The sequence below is a fragment of the Ipomoea nil genome, unplaced genomic scaffold (assembly GCF_001879475.1).
Source record: "Ipomoea nil cultivar Tokyo-kokei standard unplaced genomic scaffold, Asagao_1.1 scaffold1280, whole genome shotgun sequence".
NCBI classification, from domain to species: domain Eukaryota; kingdom Viridiplantae; phylum Streptophyta; class Magnoliopsida; order Solanales; family Convolvulaceae; genus Ipomoea; species Ipomoea nil.
The window spans coordinates 72,533-89,782 of record NW_017617708.1 but is presented as its reverse complement, the minus strand read 5'-3'; the positions used below and the strand labels follow the sequence as shown (position 1 = coordinate 89,782).

Sequence of the window (17,250 nt, the reverse complement as noted above, 5' to 3'; positions counted from 1 at the left end):
GGAACCATGAATGTTGCTCGTGGTGCACATTCGTTTGGTCGGATCGGCAACGTAGTTGCACAATCCAAAACCCCGGTGAGCTTTGGTTCGGAGACCGGTGGTGACATCAAAGGGTATATCCCTATGATGAAGGCACACGGGACGATACCTTGTGGATTGGTCGAAAGACCATGGCAATTCATAGAGTTGAATTTCGAAGGGTTGCAACTTAAAATGTTGTACAACCTAATGATTTTCAGCATGTCATGGTTCTTGACAGAGATGGTTCCTAGTGGAAAGGAACATGAGTCTAACGCTCAAACCGTTAGCATAGTAAGGATTTGGAACTATTTGGTTTTCATATGCCTAAACTATGTTTTAAATGGTTTGTGTGACTCGTTGTGGGAATCTTTGGACCTGGAGTATAAGAGTGATGATGCTAAGGCAAAAATGTTTGTCACTAGCCGATTACTTGAATACAAGATGGTGGATTCCGGGATCGTCCTAAGTCAAGTTGACGAAGGAATGATCGTGAGTGAAGCCTTTCAAGTGGAATCTGGTATCCATTTGTTGCCTTTGGGTAGAAAGGACTTCAAGAAGCAATTCTACGGAAAATGCTTCACTTGTGGCATTATGGGCCACAAGTGGACTGATTGTAAAGCACTTAAGAGGAAGAATGATTATTTGGAATCTAACATGGTGCAAGTCAATCAGAATGAGTCTGAAATCATCCTCTCGGCAATGGTGACCGAGGTAAACCTGGTTGGTTCGAACCAAACGGAATGGTTTATTGATACGGGTGCGACCCGACATATGTGTTACAACCGTGAGTTGTTTACTACCTTCGAGACGACTAATAGTAGGAAGGTATGAATGAGGAACTTTGCTCAATCTACTGTGGAAGACATGTGCAAAGTGGTTCTTAGAATGACCTCTGGGAGAGAGCTGACTCTGAACAACGTCTTGTACATACCGGAGCTACGGAAGAACTTAGTTTCTAGTTCATTGTTGAACAAGAATGACTTCCGATTAGTGTTTGAGTCAAACGGAGTTGTTTTGTCGAAATCGGGAATGTACGTAGGCAAGAGTTATGTGCTAGATGGGCTTTTTAAGCTCGATGCAATAACCGCGATTAATAAAAACATTATTAATTCAGCCTACTTACTTGAGTCTTCGTGTTTGTGGCACGGTAGACTGTGTCACGTTAATTCTAATTCTATACGTAGATTAATTAACTTGGACCATATTTCTGCAGGGGCGTTCCTAAGAAAATTGGGGTCTTGTATGAAAATTAACATTGACCCCCTTTTTGTATAATTGTAAATATATAACAGATGTATTGTATTGTACCAAAATATATAATAGTCTATAAAAAATTTATTATTCAAAATTTCACTTGAAAAGTGACATTCTTATTCTTCTTCAGTCATATTTAGATGTAAAATTATTCACCAATCCATTGAGTCTTTTTTACAATATAGTTGGTCATAAAGTCAGATTTCAACAACTTTAACTTTAAAAAACTTCTTTATACATAAACAACAGTAATGAAAATAGTCAAAACTAATTAATATTGCAATTGTAGTATAAAAATACAAGAAATTAGATTGTTATTCACCAATCAAAAAAAATCCTAGCCAGGGTTAGTCATTGAATTAATAATTTTAAAATTTTGAATAAAAATAAAGAATTAAAATATTTAATTATTTACATACCTTCATCCTTTTATCATGAAGAATAAAAAAATTGAGGATGCCAAAAGGCAGAAACAACGCACTTTAAATTAATGATTACTGGGACCGAATTCTTGCGTTGTTAATACAAATCTTGCGTTTATGCATTATAATAGGAATAAGAGTAATTTTTTACTCTTTATATATAATAATTTTTACTATAATCAAATAGGCCCGTCTCAATTCCTATAAGTTATAGGACTACAATTCTATACGTAAATCAAGTCCTTAAGAATTAGGAATATAAACTTTTTTGAATTTTAGACCGTCTTGATTTCTTTATACATAAATTACACCTATACTAATATATAAAATATAAATATAAAATAATAATTTTTTTTTTTTAATAAAAGTGCCCCCAAAATTTAGGGGCACAATGCACATATATACTACGTATGTGATATTTGGGGCCCCCAAAATTTGGGGACCCTGTGCGCTGGCCCTGGCCAGGGACGGTCCTGTATTTCTGCATTTCAAGTTGATAAGAACACATGTGAGATTTGTGTTGAGGCAAAACAAACGAAAATTCCTTTTAAATCGATTGAAAGGAAAACGAAACCACTTGAGTTGGTTCATAGCGATGTATGTGATTTTAGATCAATACAATCGCGCGGTGGTAATAAATATTTTATCACGTTTATTGACGATAACACACGATACTGCTATGTGTATTTGCTTAAGAGCAAAGGTGAAGTCGTCGATAAATATCTACTATATACTATACTAATAAGAGCCCAAGAGAGTTAGGCCTATAATGGGTAGAAAAAATGGCGGTCACAGATTTTAATCAAATGAATGACTCAGATTGATTGAAAGATTGATCAGATTTAAATTTTACACTAAAATTTCCTAAAATACCCACACACCGTTACTAATTCCGTTAAAATTTTAAGAATTGCCGTTAGTTCACCGTTAACTTACTCATTGATTTCAATAGAAAAAGGTCTTAGGTTCGAATCTCATCCCAATCAAAGTTGGCATTATTAGTACTCTATTTTACTCTTATTAAATTATATATATATAAATAATAATTTAGTAGTTACAACAAAAAATAATACATATGCATTTCTTTAATTTATAATTATGTGTCCACAATGCCTTTATTCAAAAAAAAAAAAATATTCATTATCAATAAATTAACTAAGAGAAATAATTTTATTAGTTATATTGTCTTTATTTTTCTTCAATATAAAAATTTTTTATATTCAAATTTATTAATTGATTATATTCGCTACATTATCCTTACAATGTCTTTATTCAGTGAAAAAAAAATTATTAATTATCAATAAATTAATTAAAAGAAATATTTTCATTAGTTATATTGTCTTTATTTTTCTCAAATGTAAAAATTTTTACATTCAAATTCATCAATTGATTATATTCTTTAGTTAATCCTGCCTTAATATACTTTAAAGTACTTATTTAAAAAAAAAATGGGCATTATCCCAATCGCGCAATGCACGTAAAAAAACTAGTATATTCTTTATAAGAATGAAGTGGAAAATTAACTTAATCGAAGGATTAAGAAGGTCAGAAGCGATCGTGGTAGTGAGTACGAAGCACCCTATTGGTTTTGTCTATGAGACAAATAGCTTATCTGTTGGATGATTTTCACATTTCCTTTTAAACTTTGAAGGAAATTGAGCTCATCATTGGTGTACATACGTTTGTTGCTAGTTTTTGTAAGATTTGTATTTCATTGTACAAGTTTCATTCATTTGTTTTTTTTTTTTTTTTTTTTTTTTTTTTTTTTTTTTTTTTTTACTTCTTGTTCTTTTCTTCTTCCTCCTCCTCCTTATTCTTCTTCTCCTTCTTCTCCTCCTCCTCCTTCTTCTTCTCATCCTTCCCCTCTTTCTACTCCTTTCCTCCTCCTCCTTCTTCTTCCTCTCTCTCTCTCTCTCTCTGGAATTCAAGTTTTGAATTCACTAGGCTTTGTAGATTACGAATCATTATTTTTTACTTGGCTTTTTACTTTTTAGACTGAGACATATTTCATATATTTGTTTCATTCTATTGAGTATATATATAATTTACATTGTACATAAAAAAAAACCAAGATAGACATGTTTCATAAAATATTATTTAATTCCATGCTTATTCTATAAACCAAATGTCACATAATAACATTATACTATTTTATGGATGAAGGTGTAACATATATTATTGAGTTAATGACTGATTTGGTCCCTTGACTATATCGAAATTACTAATTTGATTAGCGACTATCATTTATATCAAATTAAGTCATCAAATTTGAAAATCTTACTCAATTTTGTCCTTCGTAGCCCGTAGGATGATAACTGATGATAAAATTAGGTAAAATTCTTAAACTTGATGACTTAATTTGGTAAAGATGATAGTTGAAGACCAAATCGATAATTTTACTATAGTTAAGGGACCAAATTGGCCATTAACTATATTATTATTTGAATATTTGTGGAGTTAAATGTGACAACTCAAGCGTTTAGGGGCCACAGTTGAATTAATTCAAAAGTTTCATTTCCCTTCGCAAGCTTCTGCAGAAGAAGGAACTAGAACCCTACACCCTAGTCATTCTCACTGCTTTCTTCTGTATTAACACTCCGCCAAACACTTTCAGTGCGTAATTCGAGAGGTTGATTGTTCAGATCGGCAACAGAATGGCGGCTATGCTTGTAAGCGTTCTCTTTCTCCCTATCCCGTCCTCTCAGACGCCATGGATTTTATTATTATTTACGGAGTATTAATTTTTTTTTTTTTTTTTTTGGACACAATATGCAAGATGAAAGTAGGAAACAGGAACTCAGGAATTCGAGTTTGTAGTATAATTCCTATTTTTCAATGCACGCCTTAAGTTTCTTAAAAGTTTATATGGGGATGGGAAGGTAATGGAAGTAGAAATAGTTCATAATGTAATTGGTATTTAACCCCGTTTAAGCTCAGTTATACGAAATGTAATTTCTTTAGCTATGTTTTGGTGGGCAGAAGATTATATTTCTTGATATATTACTTTACCAATCAACCTGTTAGACTGTGTAGTGAAACCTTGAATGTTGTTGCATCTTGGATTTGTTTAGTATTGTATTATTCTTTAATTTGGTGGTGATTGTTCTACAGCAACCGCAAATCATATTGCTAAAGGAAGGGACAGATACTTCTCAAGGGAAGGCACAGTTAGTAAGCAACATAAATGCATGTATGGCTGTGGCAGATGTAGTGAGGACTACCCTTGGTCCAAGGGGTATGGACAAGTTGATCCACGATGATAAGGGAAACACTACTATCTCGAATGATGGTGCTACCATAATGAAGCTTTTGGACATTGTTCACCCTGCTGCAAAAATACTTGTTGATATTGCCAAATCTCAGGATTCTGAGGTATTATATGGTCTTTCTTGTTTCTCTCTCTCTATATATTTTGATGAATTTGAAAATTGTTAGGTGTTTCTTCTAAGAGTGGGCCTGCACTATTAAAAGTGATGGTAGCATCATTGATTCCCAATCAAAATGCTACTGATAGTTTAGGATCAGGGTTTTTGCTTTATCAAAGTAGTCCATATTTTTGGGCTGATAGTAAAGGAGATGCTGAATGTGAATGGTGGGAGCATAGGATTTACTCCTTTTTAATGTTTCGAAGAGGCATGTAGGCTGTAGCATCTAAACAATTAATTAAATCAAGGCGTACATTATGTGGTTATGTTTTGCTCTGTGCTTCAGTTTCTACAGCAATAAAAAATTTAATCTTAGTCATGAATTTTTTCAAATGCAATTGGTGGGTTGGGAGTGTTCTTAATAGAGAATACCTAATGATTAATATATGATCCTTATATGAATCTTATATCATTAAGAGACTAAACGATGCAGGTTTTCTTTTAGACACAGCATGTACTGAACTGTTCCCATTCCTGTGTAATTTTCTCTACTATATGTATGCCTTGCCTTAAGTTCAGAATTGTTGCCTTCATGTTGTGATTGCAATAGAACTGTTGCTTTCCTTTTGGTATTCTAATCAAATATTTCATTCTTGCAGGTTGGGGATGGAACAACTACAGTTGTTCTGCTTGCAGGAGAGTTTCTGAAGGAAGCCAAGCCTTTTATTGAAGATGGAGTGCACCCTCAAAATCTGATTCGCAGTTTCCGAACTGCTTGCAATTTGGTAGGTTTTCTTGCCCACCCTCCCCCATAATGTGGTGGGGTTGTTGCCTGCAGTCTTAAGTTAGAACAGGTTGGGTCATGATACCTTGTGCGTATTTCTAACATCCTTTAAGCTATGATAGGCTACTGAGAAAGTGAAAGAATTGGCTATTAGCATAGAGGGAAAGAGCATGGATGAAAAGAAAAATCTGCTAGCTAAATGTGCTGCGACAACATTATCATCAAAACTCATTGGTGGGGAGAAGGAGTTTTTTGCATCCATGGTTGTTGATGCTGTTATTGCAATTGGAAATGAAGACAGGCTGAATATGATTGGAATCAAGAAGGTATAACTTATATTTTGAGGCCTACTAGATTTAGCTGACTTTGATGGATGTGGCTTTGAAGTGGTTTGATTTGTTTGCTTAATTGGCATGGGGTCTCCTCATTTATGCTTTCTGACACTTGGACAACTTATGCTACATGAATGAGTTCACTGATGCTAATGCTTGTTTAGACACATTACATATTTAATGCTCTGAAAATTCTTCTTTCATGTTGAAGTTTTGAGTTTAAAAAGCTTGATATTATTGGGAAGGGTATACTACTATTATTTTGTGAGTACAAACCTAAAAATTGACATTACTGTGATCTGTGGATGGTACAGTGTGTGACATCACATTAATAACATATTCATGTATGGTTGCTTTACTCACAAAGTGTTATGTGTGCCTGGGAGTGTAAAAAAGAAGATGTTGAGGTTATTACGGAGATTTTTTAATTGAAACTGGATACCCATGTGATCCATCTTGAGAGTTGCATTATATAATATAACCTTGTTTTCTCATCCTTTATATTTATGTGCCTCTGTATCTTTTTCAATGCTTATTTTAATGATGTGAATGTATGCTTACGCTTTATTCTTTTAAAATAAAATATGTAGGTTCCTGGAGGTACTATGCGGGATTCATTCCTTGTAAATGGTGTTGCCTTCAAGAAGACATTTTCGTATGCTGGTTTTGAACAACAGCCTAAGAAGTTTGTAAATCCCAAGATACTTTTACTCAACATAGAGTTGGAACTGAAATCAGAGAAAGAAAATGCAGAGATAAGGTATCATTATTTTGGAAATAATATTTAGATTTTCTTTTGAATATTGTTATTATTATTATTATTATTATTATTATTATTATTATTATTATCACAAGTCACATGATTGAAACTCCCAGTGCTTAGCTTACATAACCATTGTCTATAACAGGCTTTCCGATCCATCACAGTATCAATCAATAGTTGATGCAGAGTGGAATATCATTTATGACAAGTTGGATAAATGTGTCAAGAGTGGGGCTAAAGTTGTTTTGTCTCGACTTGCTATTGGTGATCTGGCTACACAGGTTTGGTGAAAGCTTTGTAACTTATAGTTGTAATTATTTTTCACCTTGATTTTCAAAGGAAAAGTAGCACTCATACTATAATTTGTTTATGCTCTGATTCTGTCCTGCTGTTTGGTGTATTTATTCACAAAGCTATATAGAAGTTTCAATTTTATGTATACCATTTAAATCTAAGTTTCCCATGTGGATATTAGAACATTTAATTATCTGTACTACCTCAGTCCTTATTCATCCACAAATTTCAATTATAATGTGTTCCTACGGTGCTGCCATTTCCCAAAAACACTATGCCTTTGCAAGGAAGATTGTATCATTTTAAGTTATTCTCTAATGGAGATCAATATGTATTGATCAAATTGTTCTGTGGCCAGTATTTTGCAGATCGGGATATATTCTGTGCTGGCCGTGTTACTGAGGAGGATCTGCAGAGGGTGGCAGCTGCTACTGGTGGAACAGTACAGACAACTGTGAACAACGTTATTGATGAGGTTTTTTTTTTTTTTTTTTTAAATTTATTTTATTTTTATTTTATATTCCCATACATTTAAAAAATACTATGGCAAGCATGCTCTAATATATTCAGGATCCTTTTTTGTTTATGTTTTACCAACTGTGTTTTTCTGTGGAGAAGGTTCTTGGATCATGTGAGACATTTGAGGAGAGGCAAGTAGGAAATGAGCGGTTCAACATATTTAGTGGATGCCCATCTGGCAAGACTGCTACCATTGTTCTTCGTGGTGGAGCTGATCAGGTAGATATTATTGCACACTAACATATGTTTTTGGGACACTTAAAAAGCATTTGTTTAAGGGAGTGATTGCTGATGTTCACATTCATCTTTTAGCTCCCCATATTCTGTGGTTGCACTCCCAACAAAAATGAATTGAATGCCCTTGCACCAAATGTAATCTACAGTTAATTTATTTTGGTAGTATTATTACCATTGTGAAGATTCTGAAGTTTGAATTTTTATTATTTTTAGTATTTTAATGTATTTTGTTTATTCACTAAATTCTTACAAAAGTTATATTCTAAAAATGATATTTTAATGTACTTCTTGAATGCCTAAGTTTTTTCAAAAAATTTGAAATTTCTAGTGTCCAATCTTAAAGTTGAAAATGAGTCAAATTACATAATTTAATAAAATTTCTTTAGTACGTTTATTAGAAGCATGCTAATGATATTGAATAGGAATAGCTGTGAATTCATGATGTGTGTAGCTAAGTGTGGATACTGAGTTCTTTGATCTGATAAAAAAAGAGTTATAGTGGAATTTAATTTGATAAAATAATGACTAAATATTATGCCCTTGTTTTATTTGGTGATCCTAATTTGACTTCTTGAGTTATACTAGTTCATTGAAGAAGCTGAGAGAAGTTTGCACGACGCAATTATGATTGTTAGAAGAGCTATGAAAAACTCTACTGTTGTTGCTGGTGGTGGCGCGATAGATGTAAGACCTTAGCACCATTATGTAATTCTCCGTATCTGATTTCAATGATCTCAACAACTTGATAATGAAATATATTGCTGGGTGCAGATGGAGATTAGCCGTTATTTAAGGCAGCATGCACGCACAATAAAAGGGAAATCTCAACTCTTTATAAACTCATATGCCAAAGCCCTTGAGGTAGTACATCGTGTACTGATTTGTGTTTAATTTTAGTTGTGTGAATGGTTTAATCTGTGCCTTGTACTGGAGCGTTACAGAGTATTTATTTACCCTTTTCTGCATTGTTTTTATTTATAAAACAGTGTTTCAGTATGTTCAGATGTCTATCCCAATGTGTTTGTGTAGGCTTGAAGTTTCTTGGTTGCAGTGAGCAAAGCAGGCCATATGTTTTATTATTGCAAATTAATGAATGCTCTTTGTTATATATGCCATTTTTTTGTCCCTGGCTTATTTCAATTCCTGAACATATTTGTCTTGCTAATGTCATTATTCCATTAAAAGTTTTATGATTGTTAGGGTTCCCATGCTGTGCTAGTTTCTTCATCATAGATGTGTGAACAATATGTAATTATGGGATAATGTGATATTTTTGCTGTTACATTGAGTTTTCTGAAATAATTTTTTTTTTTAAATAAAATTGTTATTGTGTGTTTGTGCATGTTTTTTTTTTTTTTTTTTTTAATAAAAAAAAAAACTCTGTTTTTCTGAATGCAGATTATTCCACGCCAACTGTGTGACAATGCTGGTTTTGATGCAACTGATGTGTTGAACAAACTTAGACAAAAACATGCCCTCCAATCAGGTGAGCCTACTTATATTTAGTTGATATATTGGTATGTGAAGTTTGGCCGATTAGGATTTATGGTATTTATTTTGGAATTTAGTTTCTTAGTTAAGTTTAATTTTTAACTTTGTATATATACTTTTTAAGATAGTGGTTCTATAACCTTTCCTCTTTAGATTTGTTTGTTATTAATGCTGCAAGTCCGTGAAACAGGTGAGGGTGCACCTTATGGAGTGGATATCAATACCGGTGGAATAGCCGATTCTTTTGCTAATTTTGTGTGGGAACCATCTGTTGTGAAGGTGCATTGACTTTCACCGGTTTTTATTTCTTTCTTGCTTTCCTAGTGTCTTTTAAATTACAAATCTTGATCTCTTTTCAGATAAATGCCATAAACGCAGCTACCGAAGCAGCTTGCCTTATCCTAAGTGTGGATGAAACAGTGAAGAACCCCAAGGTAATTTGTTTCGGGCTTACCATTTTACGTTGAACTCCATTGCTCTAATATATAAACATATTGGCAATACGACATTTTACCATTCCTCTTAAGTTAATATCGGTTCTTTTTGGATGACGGTGGTTATGACCCCATATACTACCATTTGTCCAGGCTATATATTATGTACTTGTTAACTAGTTTATATCATGTAAATATTTTATCACTTTCTGTTGTAGCACGGCTATTTTGTTCACGTTTTCTATACTCGAACCATTTGGGAACGATAATCCATTGTCTTCCTATGCAGTCTGAGAGTGCCCAGGGAGAAGCTGCAGGTGGCATGGGCGGCAGAGGGCGTGGATTTGCACCCCGTGGTCGTGGTATGCGGAGGCGATAAGTTTTTGTTGTTTGAAGCATCTCTTGTCAGCTAATTATCTCTACTTCTCCACCTAATTTTTACAATTTCCCCTGATTTTCTGTTTCAAGAAAACAAAAGTTAAATACTATAGAAAATGGAGAGGATTTGAGTTGGCTCATTTCATGGTGTGATTGTATGTTAATGTTCAGGAATTGGCACTTATTATTGGTCCACTGGATCAGAATTTTTGACAGTTTGGATCTGCAGTTTTGTTTTCGGATCTCTTTGACAGTTTTTTTTTTTTTTTTTTTTTTTTTTTTTTTTTTTTTTTTTTTTTTTTTTTTGTGTGTGTCTTTGTTCCTTCTTGTAGTTCCAATTGAGAATGATGAGTTCAGTGAGTTAAAAAACTTCTGACATGGCATAATACTCTATGACTAGTTGGTTGTTTAATTAAATTATTAAAGAAATATTTTGTTTTGACACGTAGCTAATCAAAATGCGCTATATCATAAGTTCTATTATGGAGCATTTACAATTAATTACAACTAATCCAATTAAAAATTTTTTAACTAGATCCAAACTTGTTAAATTGTACAATTAATTTATTTAACCTACCAATGCCACATAAGATGTCACTTAGATTAACATTTTTAAAAAATTATATTTTTATAAAAATTAATATAATAATATTTATTTATATAAAACATTTTAATTAAAAAAAAAAAACCATAGCAGACAAGTTGCCATGGACGAAGAATGGGCTTCTCCGCCCGCGGAGCTCACCATGGCAGCTTGCCAGTTGTCCATGGCAACTTGGCTGCCATGACTTCTTTGCCATAGCTACCATGGATCGACGAAGAAGCTTATCGGAAGTTTTTGTGTCAAATTACGTCAAAAAGTTTTTTTAATTAGTTAAAAAATATTTTTTTAAATTATTTTTAAGTAGGATTCCACATAAGATGTTATGTAAGTAAAGTTGATCGGTTACCTTTTGGTAACTTGTTAAATGTGTTAATTGCAAAAATTTAACAAGTTTAAGAGTTTAATTGAAAGTTTTTTTAGTTTTAGATTCTAATTGAACTTTGGTATATAGTTGGATGGTTTATTTGACCTTATTCCATTATTTAATAACAATCTTTTTTTCCTTTTTTTTTTTTTTTTGAAAAACAAAACATTTCATATATCAAGTAGAAGCAGTGTTCTTACAAACAGGAATAGACAAAAAACGAGGAATATAATCATAAAGCTCAATTCTTTGAGTCCCAACACAATTTAGAGCATGCTTTGCAAGAGTATGAGCCACCATATTCTTCCTTCTAGGTACAAACGGGAAAGAGACCATAGGAAGTTGTCGCATCAGCTCCTGAATATCTTCAATAATAGTGCCAAAGGGACATATATTAGTTCCCCCCGCGACAGCTTGAGTGACAATCTAGGCATCAGTCTCGAGAATAACTCTCCTCCACCCCTTCTCCTTTATCTAACTCAACGCTTCTCTAGCTCCCATAGCTTCGGTTTCACGAACTGTATGCGTCCCTTGTTTGGCAAACATAACTACCCCCAATATGGTGTCGTCCCAATAAAAAAGACTCCACCCAAACCCCATCCTGTTTCGACCACAATCCATAACAATCTAAAAAAACATATGAAATAATTGTTACATTTTTTTAGAAAAAATAAATAATGAAACATAAGAATAATTATGTGTAATATATTTCATATTTTCATTGTTCCCTTTTCGAAGTATGGTATGGTGAAATAATGCATATACATACCATTTAATTTATAATCACATATCCAGACAAGTTAAATTGCTTGTAAAGATAAAAAGATAATACAATTTCATGGAGTTAATTCTGTCAGACGTCCATTATCTTTAGTGATAATTTCAAATTTAATCTTAGATTATCATTTTTGTCATTTAACACATTCTAAACTATTATTTTTTTTGAGATAAGGGTCAAATAAACCCTCCAACTATATATCAAAATGCAATTAGACTCTCGAACTAAAAAAACATTCAATTGAACCCTTATACTTGTTAAAAATGTACAATTAATTATTTTGACTTATAATAACATGTTACCTTCAAGTCATATGCCATATGGATGCCACATAGATTAATATTTTTAAAAAAATTATTAAAATAATAAAATCAAAATAATTATATTTGAATTAAAAAAAAAAAAAAAAAGACTTGCCATGGCAGATGCATGGCTTCTTCGTCCACAGAGATCGCCTTGCCCTAAACTAACCGGAAAAAACACGGTACGCCAGAGTTCGCCGGCAGCCATACAACCACCATTGCAGAACTCAAGCCCCCAAACTCCAAGGCATCATTAAGAGGACATGAATCCATCAGAAGGTCCACAACCTTCACGTAACACACGCCAGAACCAAGCACTCAGCCCAACTGGAAATAACGATCAGCCAAAATCCACAAATCGAACAGCTCACCGGTTAAAAGAAATAACGAGTTTACCAACACCCAACACAGAAAACCTTACCAAAATGACCGGAAAACACGTAGACAACCGAGCAAGTTATCCAAGACGCCATAAGAGCAAGTTATCAGCCAAAGTCCACCAATGTTCAGCAAACATGTTGTTACTCTCACCAACAGAAACTTGTTCGCCGGAAAATCCCCCAACGTCATTACCATGAACTTACGGTACGGTGAAGCCTGCCGATGACTTCTATTTTTTTGAAAAAATTACAGTTTTGCTCCTGTGACTATCGTGGTCTTGTTAATTTGAGTACATGATTTTAAAAACTAACAATTTAGTCTCGTAACTATACAATTTTTAACACATTTGGTCCTTCCGGCTAAATCGCCGGCCAAATGTTGCCGGAAAAAGATAATTCCTTTAAAATTGTTTATTTATGGGGGTAAAATGGTCATTGTAAGCTAAAAAAAGGGGAGATTTGTTCTTGTTTTCTGCTTCTCTCCTCGTCATTGCATCATGTTTTACGCGAACAAAGAAGAGGAAGAAATCTGGGAAAAAAATTCTTTATTTTCTTCATCTTCTACTCTTTTCTTTGCTCTGTTTGTTGAAAAAAAAAATGCTTGGATGATTTGCAGGGGTCCAACCATTTTGATTCCTGGGAATTTACTTTTGATCCCTGTGGCTTCGCCGGAGATTTTTGCGATGGGGATAATGTGGTCACATTGAATCTCAGGGATGGGTCGCCCGATTGGGAAACTTTTTGGGCTGACAGAGTTTAGCGTTGTTCCGGGGAGAATAAACGGTGCATTGCCGGAAAGCTTGTCGGAGTTGCAGAACCTCATGTTTCTTGGAATCAGCCTGAACTTTAATTTCTCTCCGGCGGGATTCCGTCGTGGAAATCCTTTCTGGCATCTCCCGGCCTCCCTCCGCCTTTCTGGCATCTCCCGGCCTCCCTCCGCCGCCGCTACCGCTACGCAAGAAGAATTACTGCAACGACTCTTCGCTCTCTGCTTCTTTGCTGCCTATACTTAGCGCTATGAGACCCATTATTTGAGCTTTGCCCGCAGCTTTGGATTATACAAGTTAATTGGGTAATTAATTAAACTTGGGATACGGGATTTATAGGTTTGGATTAATGAAACAGAAATGGAAAATGGAATGCAATGTGAACTAAATGAGCAATATAAAAAATGAAGAACCATTCTGGTCTTCCATTTACAGACCCATGTCTCCAAGATCTGCAGACCAGGAGAAGAAAACCAAGAAGAAGGATGAAGAAGAAGGAAGAAGAAGGAAGAAGAAGGAAATGACCTATTTGCCCCCGAATTAAAAAATATTAAAATGGATAAAAATATTCCGGCGACATTTAGCCGGCAATTTGGTCGGGAGGACCAAATGTGTTAAAAATTGCATAGTTACAGGACTAAATTGTTAGTTTTTAAAATCAAGTACTCAAATTAACAAGACCACAATAGTTACAGGACCAAAAGTGTAATTTTCTCTATTTTTTAAAAAAAAATTAGTTTAATTTTATTTTTGAATATGATGCCATGCCATTAAAATTAACCTATTAAATATGTTAATTGCACAATTTTAATCAATTTAAGAGTTTAATTGAAGCATTATTTAGTTCGAGGGTTTAATTACATTTTGACGAGTCATTCTCATCACTTTTCCTATTTTTAGTAAAAACATTTTTATCTCTTCATATTTTTCTTTTATTATTTTTAAATCAGAGGTTCCCTAACGTCTTAAACCAGTTGAAACCGAAAAAAATAACAATATATATATATATATATATATATATATATATATATATATATATATATATATATATATATATATATATATATATATATCTTACTATATAAAATAGCCACACCCCTAGGGAATTGCGTTAGAGCCAAAAACTCCCTTTAATAGAGAATTCTGTCAGTTTAAAAAAAAAATTTAAACTATAATTTATTAACTACATTGGGATTTAAATATCTTGGAATGTGAAAGGTTGCTTGCATAGTTAATGTAACCTTGGATGTTGAACCGTTTTGTGCAGCCTTCATAATTCTAAGAAAGTCTTCAATTTTGAAAGACACTATTCAGCATCTATATAAACCTCCCTTGATAGGGATCTGCAATCCCAAATTCAAAATCTATCCCATTCGAACCACTTGCAAATACACAAAGCAAAAACAAAAAAATTCTGGTAAAAATAACATGTCATGATTTGGTAAAAACTGTTTTTTAATCTTCTATTATATCCATGTTATTTCTTTGTTTTTGTTTTTCTTTGTATTTTTTCATGTTTATATAAAATAGTCGGAAATCTATCCAGGTAGTTCACTGGAATGCAGGAACTCAAAATAGATGGAAAGGAAGCAACAAACATGTTGATGTTGAGTGAATGAGTGAAATCATTCTACACCTGATGTTGATCAAGAAAGGTATCCTATTTCGAAAATGATAGAGCAATGTGGAAATGATGAATCAGACATGGTAATACTATAATCCTACCATATTGATGTTGTTTATAAAATTTTCAGTTTATTTCATTCATATACTAATTAAGATTTTTTTTACACTTAGGGAGGGCATGAATGGATTATTTAGTTTGAAAAAAAGTAAGAAATGTATTGAATTTCCTGTGCATATTTCAAATGTACCTTTTTATCTCAAATTTTATATGAAATAAGTTTTGAAGAAAAACAAATGTATATACTAAAACTGTATTAGGAAAACATGTTCAGAGTATTCCATAATATATGAACACTAAATGCAACAAAGAAAAAAAATCAAAGCATTGTAATTCGAATTTGTAGATAGTATAAACCGCAGAATCTATGTATCTATGCACCCTAACAAGATTTGGATCTAACACTAACTTTACATTGATTTGTATATTAGTGGAAAATAATTAGATTCGTAGAACATAATCAATGGAAAAACCCTAAATATGCTTACAAATACATATACAAAATAGAAATAAATATACTCACAGATGACGAAGACGGGGTAGCCAGGCAGTGCAGTTTACACAATATGTTCATAGAAGCCACAGAGATGCTCTCGGTCGGAAGTTTTTTCAGATCGGCATCTGGAGAAGAAATGAACCCACAACTGCCAAAAGTTGCGGTGAGTATATCTGAACAGCTCTTTAGCCGTGGATTGATTGGATGTGCGAATGATAAAAATTGACGGTGTCGCTTTTATTGTAAGCAGAACATGCCGGTAACAGAGAAGGTTGAAGAAACATCGAGAAGGACAAGCGCAGCAGAGAGGAAGGAAGCTTAATCGTCTAAGTTATGTAACCTAGGGTCTGTGGGTCATGTTTTACAGTTGGGTTAGCGGACTTGGATGTTGGGCTGAGAGCATAATGGGTTATCTGATTATGTTCTTTGTATTGTTATTGGCTTAGCATTTCAGGTGAATCTGATATTTTCTTTAACAACCAGGTTTTGATTTCTGAATCATGAAATTAAATATTTCATATTTCATTTGCATTTATATATAATATTCTTAAATGTGTTTTTTATATTTGAATAATATTTAAGATTGATAATAAAGTTTAATTATTTTGTAAACAAATAAAGGGTTTTTGTTTATGAATTAGAGTTATAGAATTACTAAATGCACAAGTAAATTAGAAAAAAGAATTTAGAACAAAAAATACAATTGTGTAATCGTTAAGCAAATTACATTTAATTATTTAGCTATTTAATGAAGAGGTAATAATCTTCAAAGGCACTGCATCTCTATTTTAATTAAATGTAATGGGTGTAATGGATGTTCAATGATTTATTATTGTGGAATAGAATAATATTTACATTACAGTTATATTTTATATTAAAATATTTGAAGTTATAATACAAAGTCTTAATTTATGATAAAATAAATTATTTCAGTGAAGAAATAAAATTTTGTGTAATGGGTAGGAGAGAGAGTTTTAGTGTAAAAATATACTGAGAATTTTTTATTTTTTTATTTTTTGTGTGTAAAATCTGTTGTAGAAATTGGTGCAGAGGGTTAGAGATGGTCTTAGGGTTAAGAGAAAATATTTTATTATTGGTTTTATTGGGTTAGAGTTATAGGCTACATTAATGCGTTAGTTTTGGGCTAGATTATTTAGAAAAAAAAAATGAAAGAAATAAAGCTTATGCTAAGAATTTATTATATTAAGTACTATATTTGTTAATTTAATATTATAAAATAATATTGATGTAATGGGTTGGAGATGAAAAATTAGCTGTAAAAACATACGAATAATATTTCTTTTGGTGTAAAATCTGGTATACGAAATAAAATAATATTTTACATTATAATTAAATTGTATATTAAATTATTTAAAGTTATATTACAAAGTCTTAATTTATGTAAAGAAAAACAAATTATTTTAGTGAAGAAATAAAATTTGGTACAGAATTTTGTGTAATGGGTTAAAGATAGAAAAAAAATATACTTAAAATACGACTAAAAATGCCATTCAGTGAGAAGTTTTCATTAATGTGTAATACAATTTGCTAAATATCATTTTTTCTTCATTTTTTAATTAT

The 17,250-nt window shown here is 32.7% G+C and overlaps 1 protein-coding gene across 1 annotated transcript; it reads left to right on the top strand.

Annotated features, from left to right (window-relative positions):
• The first annotated feature begins 4,211 nt into the window (after positions 1 to 4,211).
• Positions 4,212 to 10,509, top strand: LOC109184686 (T-complex protein 1 subunit eta). The gene is made up of 14 exons (XM_019334713.1): positions 4,212 to 4,366; positions 4,809 to 5,069; positions 5,722 to 5,847; positions 5,969 to 6,172; positions 6,769 to 6,938; positions 7,087 to 7,222; positions 7,594 to 7,710; positions 7,854 to 7,973; positions 8,577 to 8,675; positions 8,763 to 8,852; positions 9,390 to 9,477; positions 9,673 to 9,761; positions 9,842 to 9,916; positions 10,206 to 10,509. Exons 1-14 carry the CDS (start codon positions 4,352 to 4,354, stop codon positions 10,293 to 10,295), a joined length of 1,680 nt encoding a protein of 559 aa, XP_019190258.1. The 5' UTR covers positions 4,212 to 4,351; the 3' UTR covers positions 10,296 to 10,509.
• Positions 10,510 to 17,250: the final 6,741 nt, after the last annotated feature.

Excerpts from the sequence above, each read along its gene's own strand:
- LOC109184686 (XM_019334713.1), top strand. Across the intron at positions 6,173-6,768 it reads ATATGATTGGAATCAAGAAG|GTTCCTGGAGGTACTATGCG; the intron begins GTATAACTTATA and ends TAAAATATGTAG. Across the intron at positions 7,223-7,593 it reads TTGGTGATCTGGCTACACAG|TATTTTGCAGATCGGGATAT; the intron begins GTTTGGTGAAAG and ends TTCTGTGGCCAG.